The following is a 25,148-nucleotide window of genomic DNA, read 5'->3' as shown; positions in this document are numbered from 1 at the left end:
CAACAGCAGAAACCCCAGTTGGACCGACCATAGTGGTCCTTGATGAAGACGAAACCGAGGACGATGATGAAGCGGTTTCTAGAAGAAGAAGAAGAAGAAGAAGAAGAAGAAGAAGAACTTCCCCTGCTCAACCGGAAGACATTTGAGGATTCTTTACAGAAATGGGAATAGTTGAAAATGCAGAGTCTCGTTTCCGGGCTCCAGTTGTTGCTTCAGGTCAGAGGAGTTCCACTTCTGATGTTCCTCCACCTCCAACTTCAACACCAGCTACAACATCATCAGCTCCTACCTCCCCACCGGCCCTAACTGAACAAATGGAAGGTGTTCGTTTCTTTCGGTCATGCGATCACGGGAGCATTGAGAACACTTTCCCGGCACCCATCCGAAACCCCGATGGTAAACGTAATGGAACTCTTTCGATTTTGAATGAGTGTCAGATACTCTCCAAGCCAGTGGGAGTTGCCAATTACTTGAAGCATTTGGCTTGAACAAAGATTGGCGAAAGATAGAGGGTCTTTCTGTGGAGTGTCTGATCATTAACAACATGCACTTTGCTGCTCATGTATCATCTTACTCTTCTTTTCTTTCCTTTTTTCTTGCTAAACATTATCCTCAATAACTTTAATCTTTCACTTTTCAGGCTAACCTTATTGCCTCTGAGGGCTTGCAGAAGATGATCCAAGCCAAAGAAGAACTTGCTGTCGAGCGGGATCAAATTGCTGCTGAACGAGATCAACTCGCTGAGTGTCTCCCGGCTTTAGAGGCAAGACTTGCTCAGATGGGTGTGCTTGAAACCCTGTTGGAACAATATGAGCAAGAAAAGATGGTTCACAACCAAGAGGCCACTCAGCTACATGCAGAACTTAAGGAGTTGAAAGTCAAGTAGGTTGAGCCACAGGATACTGTGATTGCGGCAGCTAAACGTGAGTCTACTTCCATGGAACAAAGCAACAACCTAGAGGCAAACTTGCTTTCCAATCTGTATGGGGTAAAATTGATGAACGACAGGTGGATGCTCGTCGAGTTGACACGTGGTAGTGAAGACAAGTAAGATATAAGTCAGGAAATAGTTAGCACATGTTACGAACATGTGACCGGTACTGAATGAGTTTCGAAGACGCATGAACCGGGGACGAAAATCTGAAAGGGATGTATCGGTTGGAAAAGACAACATTCAATGAGCAACTGTTACAAAGAATCTTTGCATTTATACTCAATCGTTATGCAACCATCAAGAGGAGTTTTATTCATATTAAAGAAGAGCTTGATTTGAGGATCTTGTCTCCCTGAATTGAACTATAAATAGAAGAATTTGTATTCATTGTAGGACACAAAAATATTTGTACCCAAAAAGGCTAAACTTACTCTTATTCTATTAACAACATTCTTTCTTTCTGCTCAATACATTGTTCTTACTCTTGCTTCTAGAGAAACTCATTTCACAATCAGGCTTGTATTTTATTTAAGTTTCTTTAATTAATATATTTATGTTCTTCGTTCTTTTATTCTTGGATCAAATTAATTCAGGTGTCTATAAACCACGATACAAATTCAACTGTATCGTTTTATGGGTAAACAATGATTAAAATAAATACGAAGGGAGTCCTGGTAATCCCATTGAACAACTTCTAAGTGGCATCGTTACCCGTTTTCTCGACCAACCCGGTTTTAAGAAAGCATGTGCTTAACACGTACTAATCCTTGTTTGCCACATGTCAATTTTCAAGCATCTATTAATGAAAGTAAAGTTATTATAAAATTCTCATATTATAATCGTCATGTTACAATCCTAAATATTATCCCTCACTCTGCTACCTATCCAAGAAGTCGTCTTGGAGGTTTCTGGCCTAAGCGTAGAGTTCAACTCTGGGAGGAGAAAATCGGGGTGATTGAACCCTTCTACGGAATGTTGGGATTACATTAAGGAAAAAAGATTGTCAAGACGGCGAATCAAGTCCTTGTGTTACTCCGTTAAGACACAAGTGCACTGACGGAGTAAATGCAAAACAAACGAAAAAAGAAAGAAAGTAACGCCTTTTTCACTTTACAAATTACAGTTTATCCAAGGGTAGCAGTATCATTAAGTTCCTTCTAAGTCGATGCATAAAGAGCCAATGATTTTTATTTTTTTTCAACTTAATGATAAGTACTATGGTCTCCAAAAGATTTTGTAGTCAAGCTACAAGTACTTTCTGATGACACCTCTAAGGAGGAATCTTGAGACGAGGGGGAAGAAAGGAAGACATCTTGTCTAGGCGCAAAAAGTAGAAAACCGACTATAATAATTTTTTTTAGAAGACAATGATCAATAAAAGAACTAGAGGAATAAAACAGATCCAAATGTTTGGGCACTTAGATGCTGTACAAACTACAATAGAAGGTTTGTTCTCGGTGAAAATTCAAAACCAAGCAGTATGTACAGAGCGGAAGAGAATTTAAATAGAAGTATAGCAAAAAATATTTGCAAAAAGTTGATCCAGAAATTAGTAGGAGTCCTTTATGTTTCTGGTTCTCTCAAACAAGCATCAACATTGCTATTGAATAGCTTAATACAAAGATCAGCAAGATCTGTACCAGCAAACGACTAATCACTGTTCTGCAAAATCACAAAAAGGGATTATGTCAAACTTCAGAGCATATATGCCAATTGACACTGTAAGAGAAATGTCACTTTCCCTAGATTATGCTAAAAAGCTTAACAATATAGAATGACTCAAAAATAGCCCATTTTCCAAAATTGGGAGCATTTATATCAATATCAATTTGCTCAATTACTTAATCGTCACAGTTACTACACATTCAATCGTTGAAGCTCGTTGAAGCTCCGTGTTGTCAGATTTTCTACTCTGTAATTTCCACTGGAGTTCTAGCAAGTCCCTTCAGGGACATCTGATAAAATTGGAATGACACTGGAGTAGCAATAAAGGTCCACAAAGCTATTAAAATCTCTCAAATCCTCTCTTCGGGAATTATGACTATCCTTAAGCCCAATTACATACTATGCCCCATTTGTTGTAGTCATATCTAGTGCTCCAAAGAGAGGCGTACCAAAAATGTAGAGTCAAAGATCCCTTTATGGTTATATGAAATTTTAAGACCAAAAGAAGTTCTAACCCTTTACTGATGTTCAAGAATTCACAAATTGTAAATCAAGGTGCTACAAATTTAGCAATTTTAGGGAAGTTGGAATAGAGCAAAAAGGAAAGCAAGACAAAATATTCTATGCAAAGGGAATAAAAACATAGTAAATAAGACAACTAAGGAGAATAGTATCTATTAAGTGCTTCCTTCTGTTATTATGGATGGCAGGATGGTAAGAGAGTGGTGGTAGAATGACAAATGTCTTTCCTTTGCCTTCTCGCCCCACGTTCCAAATGAAAGAAGCAAATTGCATGAAGCTAACAAATAGCCTCATATTATAAAAACGCCTCTTATTATTAAAATACAACAATGCTGCTGGTGTACTGTTAGTTTGAAAGTAACTTGGCATTTATACATCGGTACATCCACTTGAATAAATTTCCATAAAACAAAAATTAGAGCTTTTTTATTGTTAGTAAGAATTAGGCCTCCAATTTTAGGTTATGTATCCACGAAAAGCACACATAACACAAGTATCAAAGCGCAAAATCTGTGACCCCGCGGTTAAGTATTTTATTCTTGATTCCTATCATCTCCCTGAATCAAACGAAAGAACTTTTACAAACTTGATTACTACATACTTTCTCCGTCTCAAATTGAATGGCTCCATATCCTTTTAATTGTTCTATAACAAGGTCCACTTGAAAAGGAAATTGTGGTAAATATTACAGTTCTTTAAAATTAAATATAACCCATCTTTACTTATCTGAGCAGAATTTTCTGCCTATCCTTCAACAATCATGTGAAACCAAACCTAAGAATTTCATGCAAAACAATGAAAAGAACTTAAAGGAATAGTGTTTTTTACTAAAAGTGGGCACTTTTCTTTCCAATATGAACTATGGACCAGTATTTACGTTCAAGTCACTCCTTTGTTTCACCTTCATCTCTTAATATCGAGTATATTTCAAAGGATAATAGCAACAATAGGAGTTATTCAAGGATGTCAGAAGAAGAGGTGTTTTGACAAATTAAGGTCCTGGTGAGGGTTGTCTATTAGGGTGAAAAAACATTGCTCCACAATTAGTAGATATATCTATATTACCTAGGGCCTTCATTTTCCTCAACTTACTCGATACTAATAGGTGTAAAAAGGAATTTGGTACATCATGCAGATCCTTGAACGTACTAATAACTTGCTCAAAGTTGCGCACACGTACCAGATACTTGTCCACATCCTACCACGTACATAAATGGGTGAGACAAGAAGCTGTTGAACAAGAGTTGCATTGTATTCATTTTTTAATTTTATTTTGATAACTGTAGTGTCCGGGCCAACTTGTGCGCACCTCGACTAAATCCATGGGATACCTTCTACCTCCTACCAGCAACAGGTACCAAGTAACTTTGTGAGTTTGACCGCCAAGGCTTAGACAGATGAGAAGAAATCACCTAATGTTTTTGCCTTCCGCTGAGATTTGAACCTAAGACCTTATGGTTCTCAACTCACTTCATTGACCACTAAGTCACATCTTTGGGTGCAAGTTGCACTATATTCATTAGCAATAAAAGCATTTAAATTTAATCATATCGATTGAGAATATCATCATAGATTAGGTGGTCAACCAACTAATAGCATGTTTGGCCAAGCTGGAGAAATCAGCTTATTTTGAGAAGTGCTTTTGAAAAAAGTACTTTTGCAGAGAAGCAGTTTGTGTTTGGCTAATCACTCTGAAAGGCACTTTTGCACAATAATTTGTGTTTGGCCAAGCTTTTCAGAAAGTGCTTTTAAGTATCAAATTACGAATAAAGACATGAAAAGATTTACTTAATAGTTAATATTATAAGTAAATAAATAATCTAAAAAATTTGTTATTACAGGCAATAATTAAATCTTTTCATTTTATTTAAGTAAAATATGAAAATAAAATTTAAAAGTACTTAATTCTTTTAATATAAGTTAAATATATTAAAAATCATTCAACAAATATAAAAGCATTCACCCCTAAAGTCACTATATATTAGAAAGTTATCCTAAAACTAATAAGAAATATGTATACATTAATATCCTAAGTATTAGGTTTAACGGTTATTTTGGTATATACTATATTTTGTTAAGGGTATTTTTGGTAAAAAAAAAAAGTCAAAACTACTTCTGCTTTAGGGAAGAAGCTATTTTTTTCTGCTTCTCAGAAACTGCTTCTGCTTCTTCCCAAAAGCACTTTTTTCCTTCAAAAAAGCTTGGCCAAAAACCTTAAAGTTAGGGAAAAAAAGTGCTTTTGAGAAAAAGAAAAAAAAAAGCACTTTTTCCCTCTTGAGAAGCTTGGCCAAACAGGCTATAAGTGAGTTGAGATATGTATCCAAGTCACATAACCTTTCTCTAGCAAAAAATCCCATCATTGAAGGTCTGCCTCTATTTATTTCACGGTATTAAGCTACCAAGAGAATTTGAATGATGAAAGAAACAAGGTTTGTTCAAGGAGATCCTTTGAACACAAGGATTGCTCTGATTTAATAGATTCTTGGTGGAAGTCATATGATGTTCAAGGAGATCCCGATGTCATTCTTGCAAAAAAACTGAGCTTGTTGAAGGCAGATATTAAAAAATGGAATAAAGAAGTATTTGGTAGTCTGGAAACAAAGAAGAATAAGGTTTTAGAAGGGTTGGAACAAATAGATCATGGGTTAAGAGAAAATCAGAATCAAGAGCAATTAGAAAATGAAAGAAATGCTGCAATAATGGAGCTTGAAGAAGTAGCAAATTGTGAGGAAATAAGCTGGAGGCAGAGGTCTGGATGCTTATGGATTGAGCAGGGTGACAGAAATACACAATTTTTCCATAAGCAAGCAAATGCTCACAAGAGGTTCAAATCTATAGACAAGTTAATGATTGAAGGAGAACTTGTGGAAGATAATAAGATCATAAAGGAGCACATCCAGGAATCTTATGAAAATCTATTTACTGAGAAAGAAACTTGGAGACCTAGTTGGGAACATGAAGAATTAAAGAAGTTGTCGGAGGAAGATAGGGAGTGGCTGGATAGGCCTTTTACTTTAGAAGAAGTTGAATCAGTCATCAATTCTGCTGATGGGGACAAAGCCCCAGCTCCAGATGATTTTAATCTGTATTTTTTTCAAAAATGCTGGAGAACATAAAAGAGGATGTTTGGAATGCTGTGACTGACTTCCATCAAAAAGGTACTTTCATTAGAAGTTTGAACTCTACTTTATAGCCTTGATACCAAAGAAGAAAGGAGCAGTAGAAGTGAAGGATTTCAGGCCTATTAGTTTATTAGGCAGTGTTTATAAGATTTTTGCTAAGTTGTTGGCTGAAAGGTTGAAGATAGTCATTGACAAATTGATATCTCACAATCAGAATGCCTTTATAAAGGTAGACAAATAGTAGATGTTGCCCTGATTGCAAATGAGAGCGTGGAACACTTTATGAAAATGAAGACAAGAGGGTTAGCCTGTAAACTTGACCTTGAGAAGGCATATGATCATGTTAACTGGTCATGCCTGATCAACGCCATGAAGCTGATGAACTTTGGAGGTAAATGGCTTGAATGGATCAGATTCTGTATTTCCACAGTCAGATTCCCAGTTCTCATTAATGGAAATTGGAAGCCCTCATGGCTACTTCAAATCCCAAAGAGGACTGAGACAAGGTGACCCCCTATCACCTTATTTATTTGTTTTGGTTATGGAGATGCTGAGTAACATACTGAAGAAGGCTGAACTGCTGGGTTGGATCAAAGGACTTAATGTTGGAAGAAGGAATGGTGCAAATGTGATGCTATCTCACATACTATATGCTGATGACACTTTGTTATTTTGTGAGGCAGAAAAGGAACATTTTCTATTTCTCAGAGGAATCTTATTGGCTTATGAAGCAGTCTCTGGGCTGAAAGTCAATATGGGGAAGAGCAATATTTATAGCATCAATGCTGATGACAATATAGAAGAACTAGCAAATATTCTAGGATGCCAGATGGATAAATTCCCTACAGTTTATCTAGGATTCCCCCTCGGGGTGAGAAGAAATGACCAAAGTATTTGGCAAGGTGTTTTGGATAGATGTGCTAAAAAAATGACTCCATGGAAGAAGTAATATCTATCATTTGGAGGCAGACTAACTCTGATAAATAGTGTCTTGGGATGCCCTCCTACTTAATGGCTTTATTTCCTATGCCTACTGCAATTGAAAAGAAATTGAACTCCATGAGGAATAAGCTTCTATGGGATGGAAATAATGAATGTAAAAAGATTCACTTAGTCAATTGGCAGACAGTTCTCCGAGATAAAAGAGGAGGCCTAGGTGTCAGGAACTTGAGACTTCATAATAAGAGTATGATGTTCAAATGGTTGTGGAGATTTCATAGTGACGAAGAAGGAGCTTGGTTAAAAAAGTTGAATCTATTTATGGTAGTCATCAAGGATGGAATCCCTCCTCCAGTAGCATGTATACTAGAGGGGGAATTTGGAAAGAGGTTTGCAAATTATGGGAAGAGTTCAAGCAGTTTACTAGCTTGGAGGTGGGGAATGGAAGAAAGATTAAATTTTGGAGTGACTTATGGAATGGTGAGGAATGTTTGAGAAATAAATTTCTTGTTTTATTTAACTGTTGTAAGAATAAGGATGGAGTGGTGGCTGATTTCTTCTCAGATTCTGGCTGGCAGATGTATTTCAGAAGGAATTTAAATGATTGGGAGATAGAAAATTTCTGTCAAGTTGAGTTCTATCCACATTGATCATAGTAAGAAGGATTCATTATTGTGGAATGCTAGTAATGACAGAAAGTTCTCAGTCAAAAGCGGTCATAATTTGTTAAGGAAAAATGCAAGTCACTGGGAACCTAATTGGCCTTGGAAAGTAATTTGGAGGAACAAAGCTCCTGTAAAGGTTGCATGTTTTGGTTGGACTGCAGCTTGGGAAGCTTGCCTTAGCCAAAATAATCTTCAGAAGAGAGGCTTTGTTCTGTGTAGCAGATGTTATTTGTGTGAAGAACTGGAGACTACTAATCACCTTTTCTTGCATTGTAGATATGCTAGACAGTGCTGGGAGCTTCTTTTCAATTTATGTGGAATTTTTTGGACCATACCTCAGAATGTCAGGACCCTTTTGAATGGTTGGCAGCATCAGAAGACACATAAGACACTTAAACAGATTTGGAGAACCATACCTCTGCATATTCTGGACTATTTGGCTAGAGAGGAATAGAGCTTGCTTTGATGGGCAGAAAGATCATATTTCTAGAATAAAAAATAAGTGTTTGCACAATCTATTTCTTTGGTGTAATAGTAGTTTGGTAGATAATATTGACCATTACATGGATTTTATGGAGTTACTTAGAAAATGTTGTAATTAACTGCATGGATATTCCCAGCAGTTTTGTACTCTTTTGGTATTCAGTTAATAAACCTGTACCTTTTCAAAAAAAAAAAAAAACGGTTTGAAATTTTTTTCAATATTAACTGCAATTGCCATACTACGAGAACTCTTAGACGTGTTACCAATCCAGTGCTGCCACCTCATCTACTCCATCTTGGATTGATCTCATAGAGTTATGGGCATCATGGCTTTGCTCCCATAACAGAATTCACGACGGAGTTGATAGTTGGGCTCTGAATTCGTTCATACCTAGAAAATGTAACGGAAATGTGTGATGCTAGATCAGGGATTGCTGAACTAAGCTTTATTTGAAGTATTGAGCTTATTTGTATTAACCATTCACCATCCTTGGATAAGCGTTCTTCGATCACAAATTCATAGGTATTGATTTCAAATTTCACTAGCTGTCGGTTTAGAATGACAAAAAGAATCCAAACATGGTTTGAAATTTCTTCCGATTTTAAAAGCAAATGACATATAAGGAGACATCTTAAGACAGTTTCCTAATCCAATGTTGCTACCTCATCTTCTCCTTCATTTTGGATTGATCTAATAGAGTCGCAAGGGGGCATCTAGGCTTGGTTCTCATAAAGGAATTCTCGAAGGAGTTGGTAGTTGGGCTCCGGGTTCGTTCATACCTAGAAAATGTGATGGAAAATGTGAATTGTGATGCTAGATCAGGATTTAGTGAACCAAGCTTTAGTTATAGTATAGAGCTCCTTTTTGTTCCCCAGTCGCCATCCTTGGACAGTCATTCTTAAGTCACGATTTCTTTTTTCTTTTTTTTTTTTTGATAGAAAAGGTAAACAGTCTTAAATCACGAATTCATTGGTATTGGTTTTAAAGCTCAGTAGCTGTAGGTATAATCAGTCCATGTAACATAGGCAAACAGCTTAAGATTCTTGATACTTGAAACGTCCCTGCTTACCCAATGCCCAGCCACTTGCCTTTTCCCCCTCCAAACCCAATAACCCCTCAAAAGAAGAAAAAAAAATGAAGCTCAATTTTATTATATCATTGGACTTCCGGAAGGAACTAATCCTATTTTGACGTTTCCGCTATTTCTTATTTCGTTAATACTAGTCTTATGATACGCGCTTTGCGCGTGTACCCATGTCAATGAGTATAGAACTTTTTAAACAAACGTATAAATATTATTAAATATTATGTTTGTATGAAACGAATAAAAATAAAAATATAAGTTTATAAAATAATAAATCTTGATCCTTCCACCTAATGCCCCAGGCGTACGCCTGGTATGCGCCCAACGCCTTGCGCATAAGATCGTCCCAAAGTTCCTTTGCAATCGTCTGTAATTAGATTTGTATGTAGATCATAAAAGATTCATTAACAATCCTTTGAGCAGTCAAAAACTTTCTTTATTAATCGCATTTCAAGATTTGAGAATATAATATCACGTCGCAAAAGTGAATTTGATAAAACCTTTCATCCAAAGTTCTAATTTTTGCTAGGTCTTGATTATTTATATTTTTCTTCAAATTTTATTTTTATGTTATTACGTTTGACAATATTTTTTTTTATTTGTGGTTTATGAAAGTTATTATTTATTAGTTAGTATTAGTGAGTAAAAATTTATGAATATTAATTAATGTTCTTTTAGTAATGAATTAACGTATTGAACTGCTTGTCAAATTATTAATAGCTTATTAGAAGCACACGATGGTAAAATATAATATGTAATTTTGAATTATTAAAGTAAATATTGTTTTCTAATTTATTTAATTTTTAACTTGGTTGCCTCTTAAAACATGTCAATAAAGGAGACATTAGTCTTTAAGTTACTTTTTTTATTCATTTACTTCTCGCCCAAATCTATATAATGGATTAAAGTTATAGATAGTCAAAATATGGAATAAACTTTAATGGTAAAGTATTTTTTTAAGAAAATAATTATATAAATTTGATGTAAATAGAAAAGTTTAAATATTTAATTTGGAAGAAAACTGTACATTGAATGGAATCTTAACATGCTTTATCAAATTTATAAATGCACGTTCCTAATTTGTAACTCTAAAAAAGTAGAAACAAATAATTATAAATGAATTGTTTGATCTATACAAGGTCAGATTTTAATGGATTTAATGTCTTAAATTTTAAACTTATATGTAACCGTTTAAATAAGGAAAACTTTAATAAATAAAGTTTTACTTTATTTAAAATTTCTAAATATTAGGAGATAATTTAAATGACGATCTTGTCCAATATAAAAATCAAATTTTAAGGGTAAAAAAAGAGAACGACATTTCGCTAAAGGCCTTCGTGCTTTTAATATAGTATAGATAAGGGGGTTATATTGTTTTTTATTTCAATAATGTCTTATTTCTGCAAGCGTGCATTATGCAAACTGCAGAGATCGAGAAGAGGGCTTTCCATCTGAAGCTGTTTTTTTTTGTTTCTTATTTCAATAATGTCTCATTTCTGCAAGAGTGCATTATGCAAACTGCAGAGATCGAGAAGAAGGCTTTCCACCTGAAGCTGTTTTTTTTTTTTTGGACATTAACGAAAGAAAGGAACCAGATATGCTTCGAGGGAGTGGCCAGATGGTCTGGTACATCTATTTAGCTGGAAGAACCATTGTCATGTGAATGATTCTTTTTGATAAGTTCATTGTATGTAAATGATGCCAATCAGTTTTTTGAATTTGTTCTTTAGATTTTATGTAGGAGTCAATGTTACATTTGTAAAATACGCATCCACTGGATGCAACTAAGCAATAACATTTTGGTTACTTGAATTAAACAAACAAAAAAAAAAGTGTAGCATAAAGCAAAGTGATCCGACCAAGTCATGACATGAGGGGGTTGAATCTAGTAAAAGAGAGTAACTGCATGGTAAAATATTTATAGATAAAAAGGCACATAACTAGAGAAAGGGTTTTAGGGTAAGAGAACAACTTACTCAAAATTCATATTTGAGAGTTTCCATAGTCTAAGCCTTGTGCAAAAGAGCCTTCATAGACAAACTGTCATTTTCCATTAAAAATAGTAGGAGCCGTATTAAAGAATATCCAAGTAACTTAATCTTTCAAGGTCAGAAGAACTACTGCATAGTCAACTAACTGAACCAAAGATGGAACAGAAGAAAATATGACCGCTACCTTACCTGCGTATTGGAGCCAAGCTGACTTCCAACTATATCTTTTCTAATAGATGCATCTCCAACCCTAGCAGATCCCTTGGCGTCTCCCTATATCAGTTACAAGCCCACAGTACATTTTTTATGAAAATCATAATTTAAAAGAATAAGGAAATCTATCTCAATGATGTGGAGAAACTGTGTATACCTCCATCTATAACACCATCATTGATCCATGTAATCCAGCAGAGGAAGTTGTTCAGCAACCACAAGAATAACATATACTCAGTGATTATAGCATAAAATATCCAGCCAAATTACAAACTCTTGAAAACTACAATAGTGAAGTCCATAAACATTACTGGAGGACATGACGAAGAATTGCAGTAATTGCAGTTACCTCTCTGTACCTAGACAAATAGACCTTCAGTGGCTGAATGTAGTCCTCAAATCCTAAGGTAGCCAGGGCTGATAGCAAATCATCTCCATTAATCGTCTTCCTCTTCTCTTTCTGACACTTGTCACTTGCTCTATAAAATAAAGAGAACACGTTCAAAACATGCAAGGAAATCCACGTGTCATCATTCTACTAAATCTCGGTATCTATATGTATAGAAGTCTGCTCTCTAACAACAAACATTTAACAATGTAGAATGTGTCTTCTACACAAGTACCAACACATATTCCAACTTCCCAAGCATTAAATTAGTACTTGTGTAGAAGACACATGATTAGGACAAAGTAACCTTGTAGAACGTGCTTCCATGTATTTATATAAAGACACCTACATCTAATATACAGCTTGTATGATCCAGAAAAAGAAATAACAGTAAAATAATACCACCCAAAAGATTTTAGCTACATGGATACTTTTTATGTAAGGGTTTAGGGTTTAAGGTAAATATCATGCTGGAAATGACAGAAAATATTCAATCTTCCAAATTCTGATCCCCCCCCCTCCCGATTGTGCACTAAAACTAGTGAAAAGTCAGGCGTGCCATAGTTTTGATAGAATAACATGATTGGGACAGGTAACATTGTCAAAGTAAGGTAAAATAGGAAAGAGGATTACTATTTTGGAAAAGGGACAGCAGTGTATCCAAGCAGGGGAAAAAACTAGGGATGGCAAGATCAGCTGAATAAGAATGTGCAGAGCAACTCTGCATGATCCCTGGCAAAAGTGCAGCAGTGGATTGTTGTACATTCTACTTTTGAGGATTAAAAAGTACTCCCTCCCTTTCAAAAAGAATAAACCTATTTCTTTTTTATTCAGTTTCAGAAAAAATGACCTCTTTCTAAATTTAGAAAGAATGTAACTTTAAACTTATTATTTTACCCTAAATGAGATGATTTATAGCCACATAAAATATCTGTGGATTGTTCGAGACCACAAACTTCTCTTTTTTAAAACTCCGCGCCCAGTTAAATAGGTTCAAACAAATTAAAACGAAGGAAATACTACGCAAAACAGAAAAACGAAGAAATAAGGGCTTGCTTCACAATAGCTATTTTTTTTGTTTCCCACCTAGTGTCTGGCCCGAGTAATCTGGACTCGGGCCGAGAAGTCCCACCTTGGTAGGTAAAGTGCTCCCCACGAAAGGCTACTCTATTTTCAGGGCTCGAACCCGAAACCTCTAATTAAAGATGGGGGGTATTTACCGCCCATCACAACCTCTGGTGGTCACAATAGCTCTTGTCTTTGTCTCACTAACCGAAAACCAAAAGCAGATATTCTTCTTTTGGATCAACTACAATCCATTCTAACCAATGTCACAAGTAGAAACAGTAAATTATTTGACGATGTGTTCCTAATTTTCTTAGTAAGCGCGGGGAAGAATTGTAGTAGAGAGCATGCCTTTTTTTTTTTTTATGCCCTTTTTTGGGGGATTGACCGTAGACAGTGGTTGATTACATGCTGACATGCCCACCTTTTTCCTTCTATTTTTTGCCTTCCGTCCTCCCTGCTGGCTCATTGATGCAAGTACTACTATTCTCGTCCTCCCTTTTTTCATGTTTCTCTTGAGAGCATAATTAAAATGGCAGGTCATTCTACTCCACCTCTATTATAGTCAAGTCCTTCTTTTTGTGTTCTTTCCTTTCACAAAGCAGACGAATGCCTCTACTATTCCCTTGTCTGCTACTCCTTATCAACACATCTTTCCCCGTATTCTTTTTTCCCTAATGGGCCAGGAGGTGATCACATGTCCATGATTCCCCTAGCTCTTGAATGCCGTGAACAATTTAGCTTTTAGTCATAGCCAGGGGAAAGGGAATGGTAAAGAGGGATTTCAGAAAGGAAGATAGCAGCCAGCAAAGAGGGGGAAGGAAGCTTTATGCTGTTTGGCAATTCATGGAAGAGTCGTAGCCAGAGTTTATTTTTGAGTAAGCTATTAACTCCCCTCCCTTCTGTTAATGCTATCAAAACAGCACCACCCAGACATCCTATTGATTTCTCAAAGGGGAATATTTTGTTAAATGGCTAAAAGGAACCATCTGAGCCTAAAAGGAATTCCAAAAACAATTCTTGAAATGAGAAATTAGCCACATATAATGCCACATAACTTCAGTTGGCATAGCATTCTTTACCCATTAGTATAACGATTTAAGTTATACGCACAGTCTAATTTAACCTATTATAACAGATTGCTTAACATTTATTAAAGATCACCAATCCATGTTATTAAATAGAGTTACTTGCAATTAGACCTAATTGTGTAGGTATTCTTCCACTGTCAACGCGAACTTAAACTCGTAGTATAAACCTACTATAAAATTCTCATTCCTCCATTTCAGCATCTAAAATTCGACAGTCGATTCTGGTATAAATTACATAGGTCTCTATTGTCTACGAATTTATTGAAGCAATAAATAAAAAGCAAAGCTTACTCGCTAGTGATGAAACTGATGAACTCAGAAACGCATTCCTGAACAGTATCCTTAGAATCCTTAGCGATCTTTCCATTAGCAGGCAATGCCTTTTTCATGATGCGTCCTATATTCGCGATCGGTAGGTACCTGTCTTGTTCTCGCAAGTTCGACTGAGGGCTCCGCTCACCACCACTCTCATGGCTTCCGCCGCCGCCGCCTGGACTCGCCGGTTCCGCCATCCTTCACTCTACCGGAACCCTAACTAACTTTTATGTATCCTGAAAAGGATGATCGGAGAGAAAGTATAGATTGGTTTCGTTCAATAGTTTGAGAGAAAGAACTTTGTATTTGGAGGAAAATGGTTGCTTTTGATGGCTTTTCTAAGCTGTGTTTTGTGACACTGTTTACATAGAGCAGGGAAGAACCTATTTTTTACAGCTTGTTTTGATGGTTTGTTATATATGTTTAATAAATAATATATAATAGATTATATTATTTATGATATACCAATAATATAAAAAATAAACTTGCAATATTATAAAGAAACTAGAATTACTATATAATAATAATCCATCTAATTCCACTAGTGGAGAAAGGTAGAATTATTATATAAAAGATAAAAAATAAAATAGGATTATTAATAAAAAAAAGGACAAGATAAGAGTAAAAATAAAAATAAAAAAATGCGACTGCACCAAATTGGTTCGTTCTATTAGGGTAAAGGATACAATAAATATTGTATTTAAAGTAACAATACGATACAATACACAGGTCCGAGTTTCTTTTAATATAGCCTTTGAATATCAAAATTTTAATTTTAAAATATTGAGTTAATCTAGTCTAATCTAATTTAACTTTGAAGATTAGTCAAATTGACTCGAAAAAAAGAAATTATGACAACTAAAAAAGGACGGAAAGAGTTCTTTTTAGTGGCGGAGTCATATAGCCTCAAAGGTGGTTAGTTGAACTCTTTTTGTCAAAAAATTATACCGCCTATATATATAAAATTATAAACACACTTAGCGAAGTTTCTGATTTTGGCCAGTAACACTTTTCATCCTCTCTTGTTACATAGAATTTGTTTTGTATCCATGAATAAATATCTTCAAAATTGGATCCTTAACATGTTTTTGTGAACTGTTAGAGCAGAGGTGCAGAGAATACATGTATTTTATTTATTTATTTATTGCTCTCCTCTATTTGAAAGGATTTCCTATTCAAGGCAAGGAGTTTAATTTTCAGCTTGTAGATAGGAACAGCATTCATTTGCTAAGTTTTATTGATAATGCTTGATCCAATATATTACTAGATATCGCAAGAAACATGATGTAATAACGTATCTATGAAATATGCATTCTTATTGGATTCTCACTGATTTGTTAACGAAAAAGTGCTCAAAAAGAAATTTTAGACGTTAATTCGATCTAATGGACTAATTCAAGACAGTCGTTTAAAGATAGCAATTGTTTTCAGTGAGGTTATTTTGGTTGTTGGATCAACTTTAATCTACAATATTTTTCTGAGGAGTTAACTTTAGTTTCCCTTATTGTAGAAAGAGTATGTTTCAAATATACAAACACCAGAAAAACAATCATCTTATACCAAAAGCAGAACGGACTTATGTTTCAAATATACAAACACCAGAAAAGCAATCATCTTATACCAAAAGCAGAACGGACTTCAATTCAAATCAAATCATCACAGGCGTAATCAACGCTTCATCGCCAAGTTAATTGGACACCACAACATAGAAGGAATGCCAGTTTAGCTAGTCAAGCAAAAGACTAGGCCTTGCATCACTGGAAAACCAGCTGTGCTTTGAAGATGGGACCATTCCAAAAGGTATATCAGTCATTAAATAGAACCACTGGATACCCTTCAACGCTTGCCATTTCCATGATCTCCTTCTGCAGGAAAACAAGGATGAGTCTTTGCTCATTACTTGTGCAATACAGCTACTATAAGAGGCTTCACAATTTTATAACCATTCCACTACTTAAGCTTAGGCGACAAACATAGTGCATGTAGACCAATGATTAAAGTCTATAAAAGGAAAGACTACACAATAAATCAACAAAAAGATCCAATGCTGCAGTGGTTGTGTGTGTGTGTGTGTGTGTTGGGGGGGGGGGGGGGCTCTATTTGGGCATAAAAGTTGTGGTCTTATGCCCTCCAAACATGCCCAAATGCTTCTTCTTACGATAATGTCGAGTTACAGCATCGTAAATTAGGTCTGTATGAAAGTGGGTGGGATTTTGGGTGGCTGGCTACTTAAATATAATAAATCAAAATTACATCAACAGTAGTTAGTGATTTTCTCTGTTGAAGAAGGAAGGCCTGGCAGCATCATACTCTTTAAGAATTGAGTCATGTCAATTTTCATGGGTACGAGAGCTCGAGGTGATGGGAAAGGAGAATCAACAAGATACGATGCTCTGAACAGATGAATGTTTATGGCCTAATATGATTCAGGTAATAGCATCATAAGAGAAGATCTCAAAATAACTACTTCTGTTCACATAGGTGTCGATCTCAAAATAACGACTTCTGTTCACATAGGTGTCTACCATTTTCAGTATGTTAAGACTATTTCAGTATGTGAAATTATGCATTTTGACTGGTGTTTCTAATTGAGGGAAGCAGGATGAATACTCGATTCTCAAATCTTAATTAAGTATCATGTAAGGGTGGACAAATGTACAATAGCGTTAAAAATGGTACAGAGGTAATCTCTATTAAATGGCAAAGACATTAAAAAAAGTAGTCTCTTTTATTACCTGGATGAGTGCAGATATCCTTCCAGGAGCATGCTGAAATTTACACAAACATTAGCAAGGGAATTATTTACTAAGCAGCTTCAAAACTTCTTTTATTTCCCTCTTCTTCTTTTTTTGGGTGGTTCCGGGGTTTTTTTTTTTTTTTTTTTTTTTTTTTTTGGGGGGGGGGGGAGGGATGCGGGTGGGGTAGGCATACATGTATGTTTCTGTGATTTTACGTGTTAGTGCATGGATCTATGACACCTCAAATAGCTTCTCCTCCCATGTTAGGTCCCTCCAAGATTTTGCTTCAAGCGATTCCCATGAACTAGGAGCTTGAATAACTTCCACATGCTGCAACAGCCTCAAGCTATCTGCAATAATAGTTCAAGTAAGTATTCTAAAAGTAAAAATAAATCCTCTTACTGTATATAGGAATACAAATTCATGATGGCACGTTAAGCACACTTTTTACTCTACCTTTTTCTTTTCAACTATACAGGAATGTGCAATTCATAATGGCACATTGAGCCCGCTTTTTACTCTACCTTTCACTTTTAAACTGAGTCTAACCTTAAATATTTGCACATAATAAGCATGAAGTTGAGCTGGAGAACTGAGGCAAGAGCTTTAAGCATTAGGACCACAACTTAGACATGTATTCTAGAAACTCAATCTCCACTTGACCATGCAAAGAGAAATATCGTTGGAGCTCTCGGCAGGGAATAAAAGCAAGCTTGGAGCATATAATGCTGACCAAATGATAATTCTGAGCTTAGTTTGAACCACCTACTTGTAATGAATGCTTCCAACCACATTTCACGCTTTGACCATGAAGGTGCAATTTCTCTGACTGGGATTTTGTTTCTTGAGCATATTCTGTACAAACACAGGATCATCAGTCATTATTTGACCCCCAAAAAAATTAATGAGAAATCTCATGTGATTAAGAAAGCTTCTTTCTTTAAAAGCAAGCAGCTCCTAGCAGACAAGCTCACTAATATATTTTTCTTGACAGAGGCTACTTAAATCATATAGAAACAATATGAATTGATCCTTTCGATTCAAAAACTCCACTTTTCTCATTTCAGTCAAATTCTCCAATAATCCACAGAGCCTCAGTAGCTTCAGATTGCCCTTGTGGTTCAAATATGGTTATTATGCACAAGGAAAAATGTCAGACCATTCTATAAAGTACACCCTTGGGAACATATAGGACAACTTGCAGATAGAAATTCTCAAATGGCAAAGATGGACTAGTAAACAGACTACTAACCAATGAGTTGTTATTACTAACTTGCCTCCTATATTATAAAAAGAGATCTCTGTCCAAGATCTGAATCAGACTCCCTACCATTAAGGAAATTCTTTACAGTATAGTACGTAATATGTGCATAACACATAGAATTAGGGCAACAGAGAACCCTCTAGGATAATTCCGTGCCAACCATATCAAGCATTAGGCAAAGCATTTATTACATTCTACAGATACTGCTGCAAAATGCAGAGACAAATTTCCAAACAGTAAAGAGGAGTTCAAAATCTAAATATGTCAAATTCCACCAGCCAGAAAAGGAACGCACTCAATAATTACTTGGCGTAAAACTCCTGGAAGTACACCATCTCTTAGAGGGGCAGTCTGCAATTCAATTGATACTGTAGATTCATTGTCTCTTTGGCTAGCCTTGTGATAATCGTCGTTAACATCCTGCAACAAAATTTTCAGTAATTTCTGTAAGAAACATGATAGACCTTGTATAAGTTATACACCATTTACATACAGTTAAAGCAAAATGATAAGAGTTGTTAACTCTTCATACACTAGATTACAATTCCAAAATACCATTGACCTTTTAAGTCTCATCCCATTTACATATTAACTGAGCAAGATAAGCTTTCCACATGAAGTTAAGATTGTCATGCATTCACTTTCTAAAGGGGAAGCTGGAATGTCGTCACCAAGGATTTACCTTATCCTAGCAAAACAGTACTACTTGCACTACTCAGATGGCTTGGTTAGTAATTGCTGGAACCCTAAGTTGCTCGGACACGGGTGCGGATCTAGAGGTCGGATCTGTCGAGATATAGATTCTAAGATTCGGGGATACGGATCCTAGTAGGGGTACGGGTGCGGGATCCAGCTAAAAATAATTCAAAAAAATAAAAATATCTCTAAGTTATGAGAAATTTTGTAGAAATAGCTTGTAAAGTGTGGATTTCTTTTTTATTCTCAAGTTGTAGATAAGTAAGGGATTGATTTCCTAGATAAGATAGGCTATTTTCTTCAAATTTACCCTGGTTTTGGTTCTGGTTTCGGGAATCAAATTGTATCTCATCTCGAATTTTTTTGGTCCGTCGTGGTCAAAGTACCCAAAATTATTTGACCAAATCCGATATGGATCCCATACCCACACCCATACTAGTGTCGTGTCGACACGGGTACGGCGCCTAAACTGCCATGTCGGAGCAACTTAGCTGGAACCCTTGCTAGATAGAAGTAGATACACCTTGAGCGTAAATACTGTGTCCATTTGAAGTAAAGCCTAGAACTTTTTTTTCTCTAACAGTAAAAGAGCATTTTTATTTACATCAGCACTAAGATGCTGCATTATCTTGTACATCCAAAAAGCAAAAGTATATTTTTTAACGGTGGAAAGAACCTATAAAATCAATCAGTGATGTTTCAGCCTCCTGTACCAAAATACAACAAGATCATACGATTACTCTTGATCTTCAGCATGGAGTTAGTACATCTTCCAAGGAACCTCTTGTTTCTTTCTTTCCGGATGGACCACCAAATGCACACAGGGATTGCATTCCATATTGTCTTCAAGCTTTACTTGAAACTTAATAGCCCCAAACATCTTTTTTTATAGCCGCAGTAATCTTACACTTCACGAGTAGTTCCAGGCACAGTCCAAGTCATTCCCAGTGTGCCCAGAAGTAAAGTTTAGCACTATTTGATCAGTAAAGCGTAAGTTTCATTAATTGTTACCTTATAGGAAAAGGTTTCATTAATAGTTAGAGGACAAGCAATAAGCTTGTGATTGTCTATACAAAGTTTCCATATACAGACAATAACCCTCCCATAATTGACTAATAAAATCTATCAAGTTATGTTGACTACTACTAGAAGAAAATCCCAGACACTTGGGATCTTTCTTTCTCATACAAAGGTTCCAATCTGATCACTAAACTCACTGATGAATTATTTCTGTATAACTTGGTTCAAAGATGCCACAATGTCAGATTGCATAACTACAACAGTGAGGACTCTAAATACAATGCAAAATTCAAAATTTACAAGTCCCCACCTATAGAAACGATGGCTATCCTAAAGAAACCAACTGTTTCTTCAATAAATGAAATCTCTAGTTAACACAACCTCGTATTCTTTTTCTGTCCTTTTTTTAAGCATTAAAAACGCATGCATAAGCTCAATTTGCTGAAACTTAGACTTCCATGAAAAACCATCAATGGACTAACAAAATTGGTACTCCTTTTTCAAGATCAAATAAGATCTCGGTACCAGTTATTACTAACAAATCAACTAAACAAAAATGGCTTGGCCATCTGAAATCCAGCCAACTATATGCAATATAACGCAACACAAAACTTTAAAAAATAGGGTGGTTAACGGTGCTATAATGATGTATCACCTTGCGGCAAACGACGAAAAGATTTGTCAAACAACCCTCTAAGATCTGATCATCATTGTTTGACAACAGGAGCTCATTGATAGAAGGTGGCCTCAGCTTCTCCAATTGCTTCCTTTGCCTACCTATAACGAAAACAACAAATTTCCATCATCATAGAAAGATTGTCTCGACAAAGTTCACCTCTTCCCTGTATCCTCAAATTAGATACAAAAGCTAAATCACCATTCATTAGTATGTTGAAGAAATTCCATGAGTATATCACTGTTAAAATTAAAAGGACTGCGACCGGTTTCTTGCGCATAATTACCTAACCCAGTCTGAGTATTTGGCATTTGCTACACGCCTACCACGACCAACAACTGCCAAACGTGCTGCATTTTCACGAATACCAAAGAGTGGAGGAACATAGGAACCAACATGAACATATACATCAAAAGCTGTAGAAATCTTTTCCTCATCTAAACCCTCAAATTCCTCCAAACTATCAACATTTCCACTGACAAGACAAGTAATAGCCAATTCCTCCCCACTTCTTCTTTCTTTCAATACAAAAGGCAGAGCTTTTCTCATTGAATCATTCACAAGAGATTGAACCAATGAATCCCACATGGTTGGTTTTGTTGATACTAAGGAAAAAGGGACTCTACATCTTTCTGAATTGAATAAAAGTTCTGGGTTGGAATTTAAAAGAATTCTTAGAGAGTTGGAGAGTCTGCTCATATGCCTTTCCCAAAACAATAGCTGTGAGCCACCATTGTGAGTCCTAGTTGTTGTATATGCACCTGAAATGGAAAAAGAACTGTACCCTTAAGTTTTTTTTTTTGTTTTTTTTAAGCATTTATTGGTTGAGGTAGTTCTAAAACAAACTTTCCTATGTGGGGAACTTTTTTTTTTGTTTAACAAAACAAGAATTCAAAAGAATGAAGATGAAAAATAGGTATTTACCTTGGTGGGCTTCAAGTAAGGTTGTTACTGATGGGGCTTCTTCCAAATATGGAATAAAGCCATTTTTGAAGAGAAATCTGCAGCTGCTGCTCGTCATTTTCGCCTGAAACAAGAAGGTGAATGACCTATTTCCTCCCAGAAAAAAACAATAAATAAAAGGGGGTTTGGGGGGGGGGGTGGAAAAATTTCGGGTCGTTTGGCTTGGACGCTTGGTATAGAAAGAAATCAAGAATTAATCGTACCATAAAACTAAAATTTAAACTTTATGTGTTTAACCTTTAAAATTTATAACATTAAGTTTATTATATTTTAAAAATTATGCATTCAAATATACTATTTGTTATAATTTAAATGAACTTTTACGCGTAAATCTATACCTAAAATACTAAATTCAAATAAACCCAATAGTAATATTGTTGCATCCGCCTCTAAATAAAATAGTAGTAGTATCTAAGAGCCCGTTTGGACATAAAATTTGATGGAAGATTTTTTCAAAAAAAATATATTTTTTTCGAAATCAGTGTTTGTTCATAAAATTTTCAATTTTCATTTGAAGATGTATTTTGAAAATTTTTAAAAATTTAAAAAAATGCAAAAAATTATTTTTTAAAATTTTTACTCAAATCACTCACAAAACTTCAAAAACAACTCAAGCTGAAATTCATATCCAAACACAACTCTAAATTTCAAATACCATTTTCACCTAAAAACATTTTCACCATTTTTTAAAATTTTATAATTCTTATGTCCAACCGCATGTTAAATTATACTATATATTCATGCGGGATGAAATGTGAAACAAAAGTACATGCATTAACTACGGCAGTTAAAGACAAATGTGCTCTTTTAGGATAACTAATTAATGTACCTTCAACTTTCTCTATAATAACATTTTTTGTTCCATATTTTTTTATTGTAGTGAATGACCGTTAAACACCTATAAGACATTTAAATATTTTTCGGCTGTTATAAAAAAAAAATTATCAAAAAATCCTTTTTTCCCTTTTTTAATATTGCATATAAAAGTAAAAAAATATTCAAATTTAAAATCTCAAAAGATATACATATTTCACTAATTAAATAAAGCTAATATATTTTAATAAAGTCAAAATTAAACATTAAAAAAAAATTAAACTCTAAATCACATATTTTAAAGCTACTAGAAAAATAAATTCTTTCAAGATTGATGGAAGAACTTTGTAATTGTAGCTTGTTTCGTAGATTCTATTATCTTGATAGCGATATAATGTTAAAACTGGCGAAGATTTGTGTCAAACTTTCACAAAAGGGTATCTGATAGCTTTTTCCTTGAACGCAATGTAAGAGCTTGATAGTTGAATCTTCTAACTAAATATTTTTCGGCAATGAAAATGATATCATATGCAGATTTTCAAATCTGATGCATTATGCAAGATAAAAACTTTTTAATGAAAAAGATTATGCGCACATTTAATTTCTAGAATTATTTCGAGTAACCTTAGAGATTTTACATGGTTGTTATAGAGGGGTGATTTTACAAAGAGTATTCTGCTATTAATATGGTTGTTGTTATAGGTAAAAAAAACTATTATAAAGAGGTAAAATATGACTTAAGGAATCTGTTCCGAAGAAAATTTAACTTTTATAGTGAAAGATTGTTATAGAAAGATATTATAAATAGGTCTAACTATTTTCAGTATCACTGCACAACAATAACTTCATCATTAGTCACCGCATAACAATTTCATTATTAATCTTCCGCATAGCAATCCCTTTGTAATCCCGTTATTATTAATCATCACCATAAAAAATTATTGCATTACTAATCTCAATGTAATTCACTTTAAAACCAAACGATCCTCGAGTAGTTTTTTTTTAAAAAGACCTTGGTGGAATAGTCTACTAATATCAATAACCTCGTGCACAGTGATTATGAGTTTAAATTAGGCGTAATACATATAAAAACTTGAAGTTGGCATGAACTAATATCAATAACCCCGTGATTATGATTACAAATGTGTCTCTTAAGACATTTGGATCCACCATATCTCACGCGTATTGTCAATCGCTACAACATGTTATATGAACAAATAAGAGTTTAACACATTTGTTACACGTTGTAACGATCCGATCAATCGTTTTGTGTAATTGCTCCCCGTAAGCCCTTTTTATACTTCACACATGTGTGTTTATGGTTTTATGACTTGTGGGGTTGATTAGTTTTGTTCCGAAAAACTTTTGAGTTGATTTGGACCCTTGATTCTTGACTTAGAAGTTTAAATTAGAAAGTGTTGACCAAACTTTGACTTTTGTCAAAAAAAAACCCCCAGAACTGTATTTGTATGGCTCCGATAGCTTCTTATCGTAATTTTGGACTTGGGCGTATGCCCGAAATTAATTTTAGAAGTCCGTAGGTTGATTTATGTTGATTTGCCAAATTTTGGCAATTTGAAGTTGAAAAGTTTGACCGTAGGTTGACTTTTAGCTATCTAGCTCGGAATTTGATTTTGGGACTTGGAATAGGTATGTTATGGTATTTAGAACTTGTCTGCAAAATTTGGTGTCGTTTGAAGTTGATTTGATAGGATTCGGACGTTTAGTTGTAACTTTAGAAATTCTTGAACTTTACTTTGAAATTCATGCGTTTTAGCATTCGATTCATAGTTTTAGATGTTATGTTTGTGTTTTGATAGCGCGAGCGAGTTTGTATGATGTTTTTAGACTTGTGTGGATGTCTGGTTTGGAGCCTCGGGGGGGGGGGGCTCGGATGAGTTTCGGACATGTTTCGGAATGGTTTGAACTGAAATTGGACTGTTGGTGCTGATGGTGCTCAGGTATCGCAATGGCGAGCACTAGCATCACAATTGCGAAGGTGCAGTGGGGGCTCTGATGTTGCAATTGCGAAGCCTGCCAGATTTTGCCTTATCTCAGATTTGCGAACACTTGTTCGCTTTTGCGATGCCCACCAGTTTGTAACTGCGAAGCCTCTATCGCAATTGCGATGAATGCTGAGGCTGTCAAGGTTTGCAAATGAGAGCCCTGGTGTAACGCCCCATAAAAAGTTTCGAAATATTATAAGGTCATTAAGAGATCCGATGTATGTAATTATATTTATTTATATGCTAATGTTAATTAACATTATGAAAGATATCCCATGAACATAATAACAAGTGTATGAGGTGTATTTGAAGTGATATAGGGCCTAAGGAGAGCCCTTGGGACAAGTCAAGTTGGAAATTACATGATAGACTAAAGTTCAAAATGAGTACGAGCAAGACCTAAATTTGAACGAGCATATCTAGAAATATATAAGGAGTTATGCGGTGAAATACCTATCAAATTAAAGATCTTCAAGTCTAGGTTTTAAAGATTC

The 25,148-nt window shown here is 35.2% G+C and overlaps 2 protein-coding genes across 3 annotated transcripts; both read right to left on the bottom strand.

Annotated features, from left to right (window-relative positions):
- Positions 1-2,302: 2,302 nt before the first annotated feature.
- LOC107765476 (nuclear transcription factor Y subunit B-10) lies at positions 2,303-14,818 on the bottom strand. Its single transcript, XM_075228190.1, has 5 exons — positions 14,455-14,818; positions 11,969-12,098; positions 11,596-11,679; positions 11,392-11,455; positions 2,303-2,596 (listed from the first exon to the last, which is right to left on the bottom strand). The coding sequence occupies exons 1-4, from the start codon at positions 14,673-14,675 to the stop codon at positions 11,399-11,401; spliced, it is 492 nt and encodes a 163-aa protein (XP_075084291.1). The 5' UTR covers positions 14,676-14,818; the 3' UTR covers positions 2,303-2,596; positions 11,392-11,398.
- Positions 14,819-15,950: 1,132 nt separating this feature from the next.
- LOC107783360 (uncharacterized) lies at positions 15,951-21,947 on the bottom strand. Of its 2 annotated transcripts, none has more exons than XM_016604332.2 (8): positions 21,797-21,947; positions 21,159-21,633; positions 20,852-20,969; positions 18,776-18,900; positions 17,986-18,071; positions 17,432-17,566; positions 17,214-17,246; positions 15,951-16,343 (listed from the first exon to the last, which is right to left on the bottom strand). In XM_016604332.2, exons 1-6 carry the CDS (start codon positions 21,891-21,893, stop codon positions 17,448-17,450), a joined length of 1,020 nt encoding a protein of 339 aa, XP_016459818.1. In that variant the 5' UTR covers positions 21,894-21,947; the 3' UTR covers positions 15,951-16,343; positions 17,214-17,246; positions 17,432-17,447. The 2 variants fall into 2 exon arrangements, with proteins under 2 accessions (XP_016459818.1, XP_016459817.1); XM_016604331.2 differs by having other exon boundaries at positions 17,457-17,566.
- Between the last annotated feature and the right edge of the window lie 3,201 nt (positions 21,948-25,148).

Source organism: Nicotiana tabacum, chromosome 13, assembly GCF_000715075.1.
Source record: "Nicotiana tabacum cultivar K326 chromosome 13, ASM71507v2, whole genome shotgun sequence".
NCBI lineage: Eukaryota > Viridiplantae > Streptophyta > Magnoliopsida > Solanales > Solanaceae > Nicotiana > Nicotiana tabacum.
Note: the sequence above shows the minus strand (reverse complement) of the source record. Positions and strands in the feature narration are given on the sequence as shown.

Excerpts from the sequence above, each read along its gene's own strand:
- LOC107765476 (XM_075228190.1), bottom strand. The coding sequence starts at position 14,675 with ATGGCGGAACCGGCGAGTCCAGGCGGCGGCGGCGGAAGCCATGAGAGT. Across the intron at positions 12,099-14,454 it reads ATCAGTTTCATCACTAGCGA|AGCAAGTGACAAGTGTCAGA; the intron begins GTAAGCTTTGCT and ends TTTATTTTATAG. Across the intron at positions 11,456-11,595 it reads AGCTTGGCTCCAATACGCAG|TTTGTCTATGAAGGCTCTTT; the intron begins GTAAGGTAGCGG and ends GGAAAATGACAG.
- LOC107783360 (XM_016604331.2), bottom strand. The coding sequence starts at position 21,893 with ATGACGAGCAGCAGCTGCAGATTTCTCTTCAAAAATGGCTTTATTCCA. Across the intron at positions 20,970-21,158 it reads AAATACTCAGACTGGGTTAG|GCAAAGGAAGCAATTGGAGA; the intron begins GTAATTATGCGC and ends CGTTATAGGTAG. Across the intron at positions 18,901-20,851 it reads TTTTCGTCGTTTGCCGCAAG|GATGTTAACGACGATTATCA; the intron begins GTGATACATCAT and ends ATTTTGTTGCAG.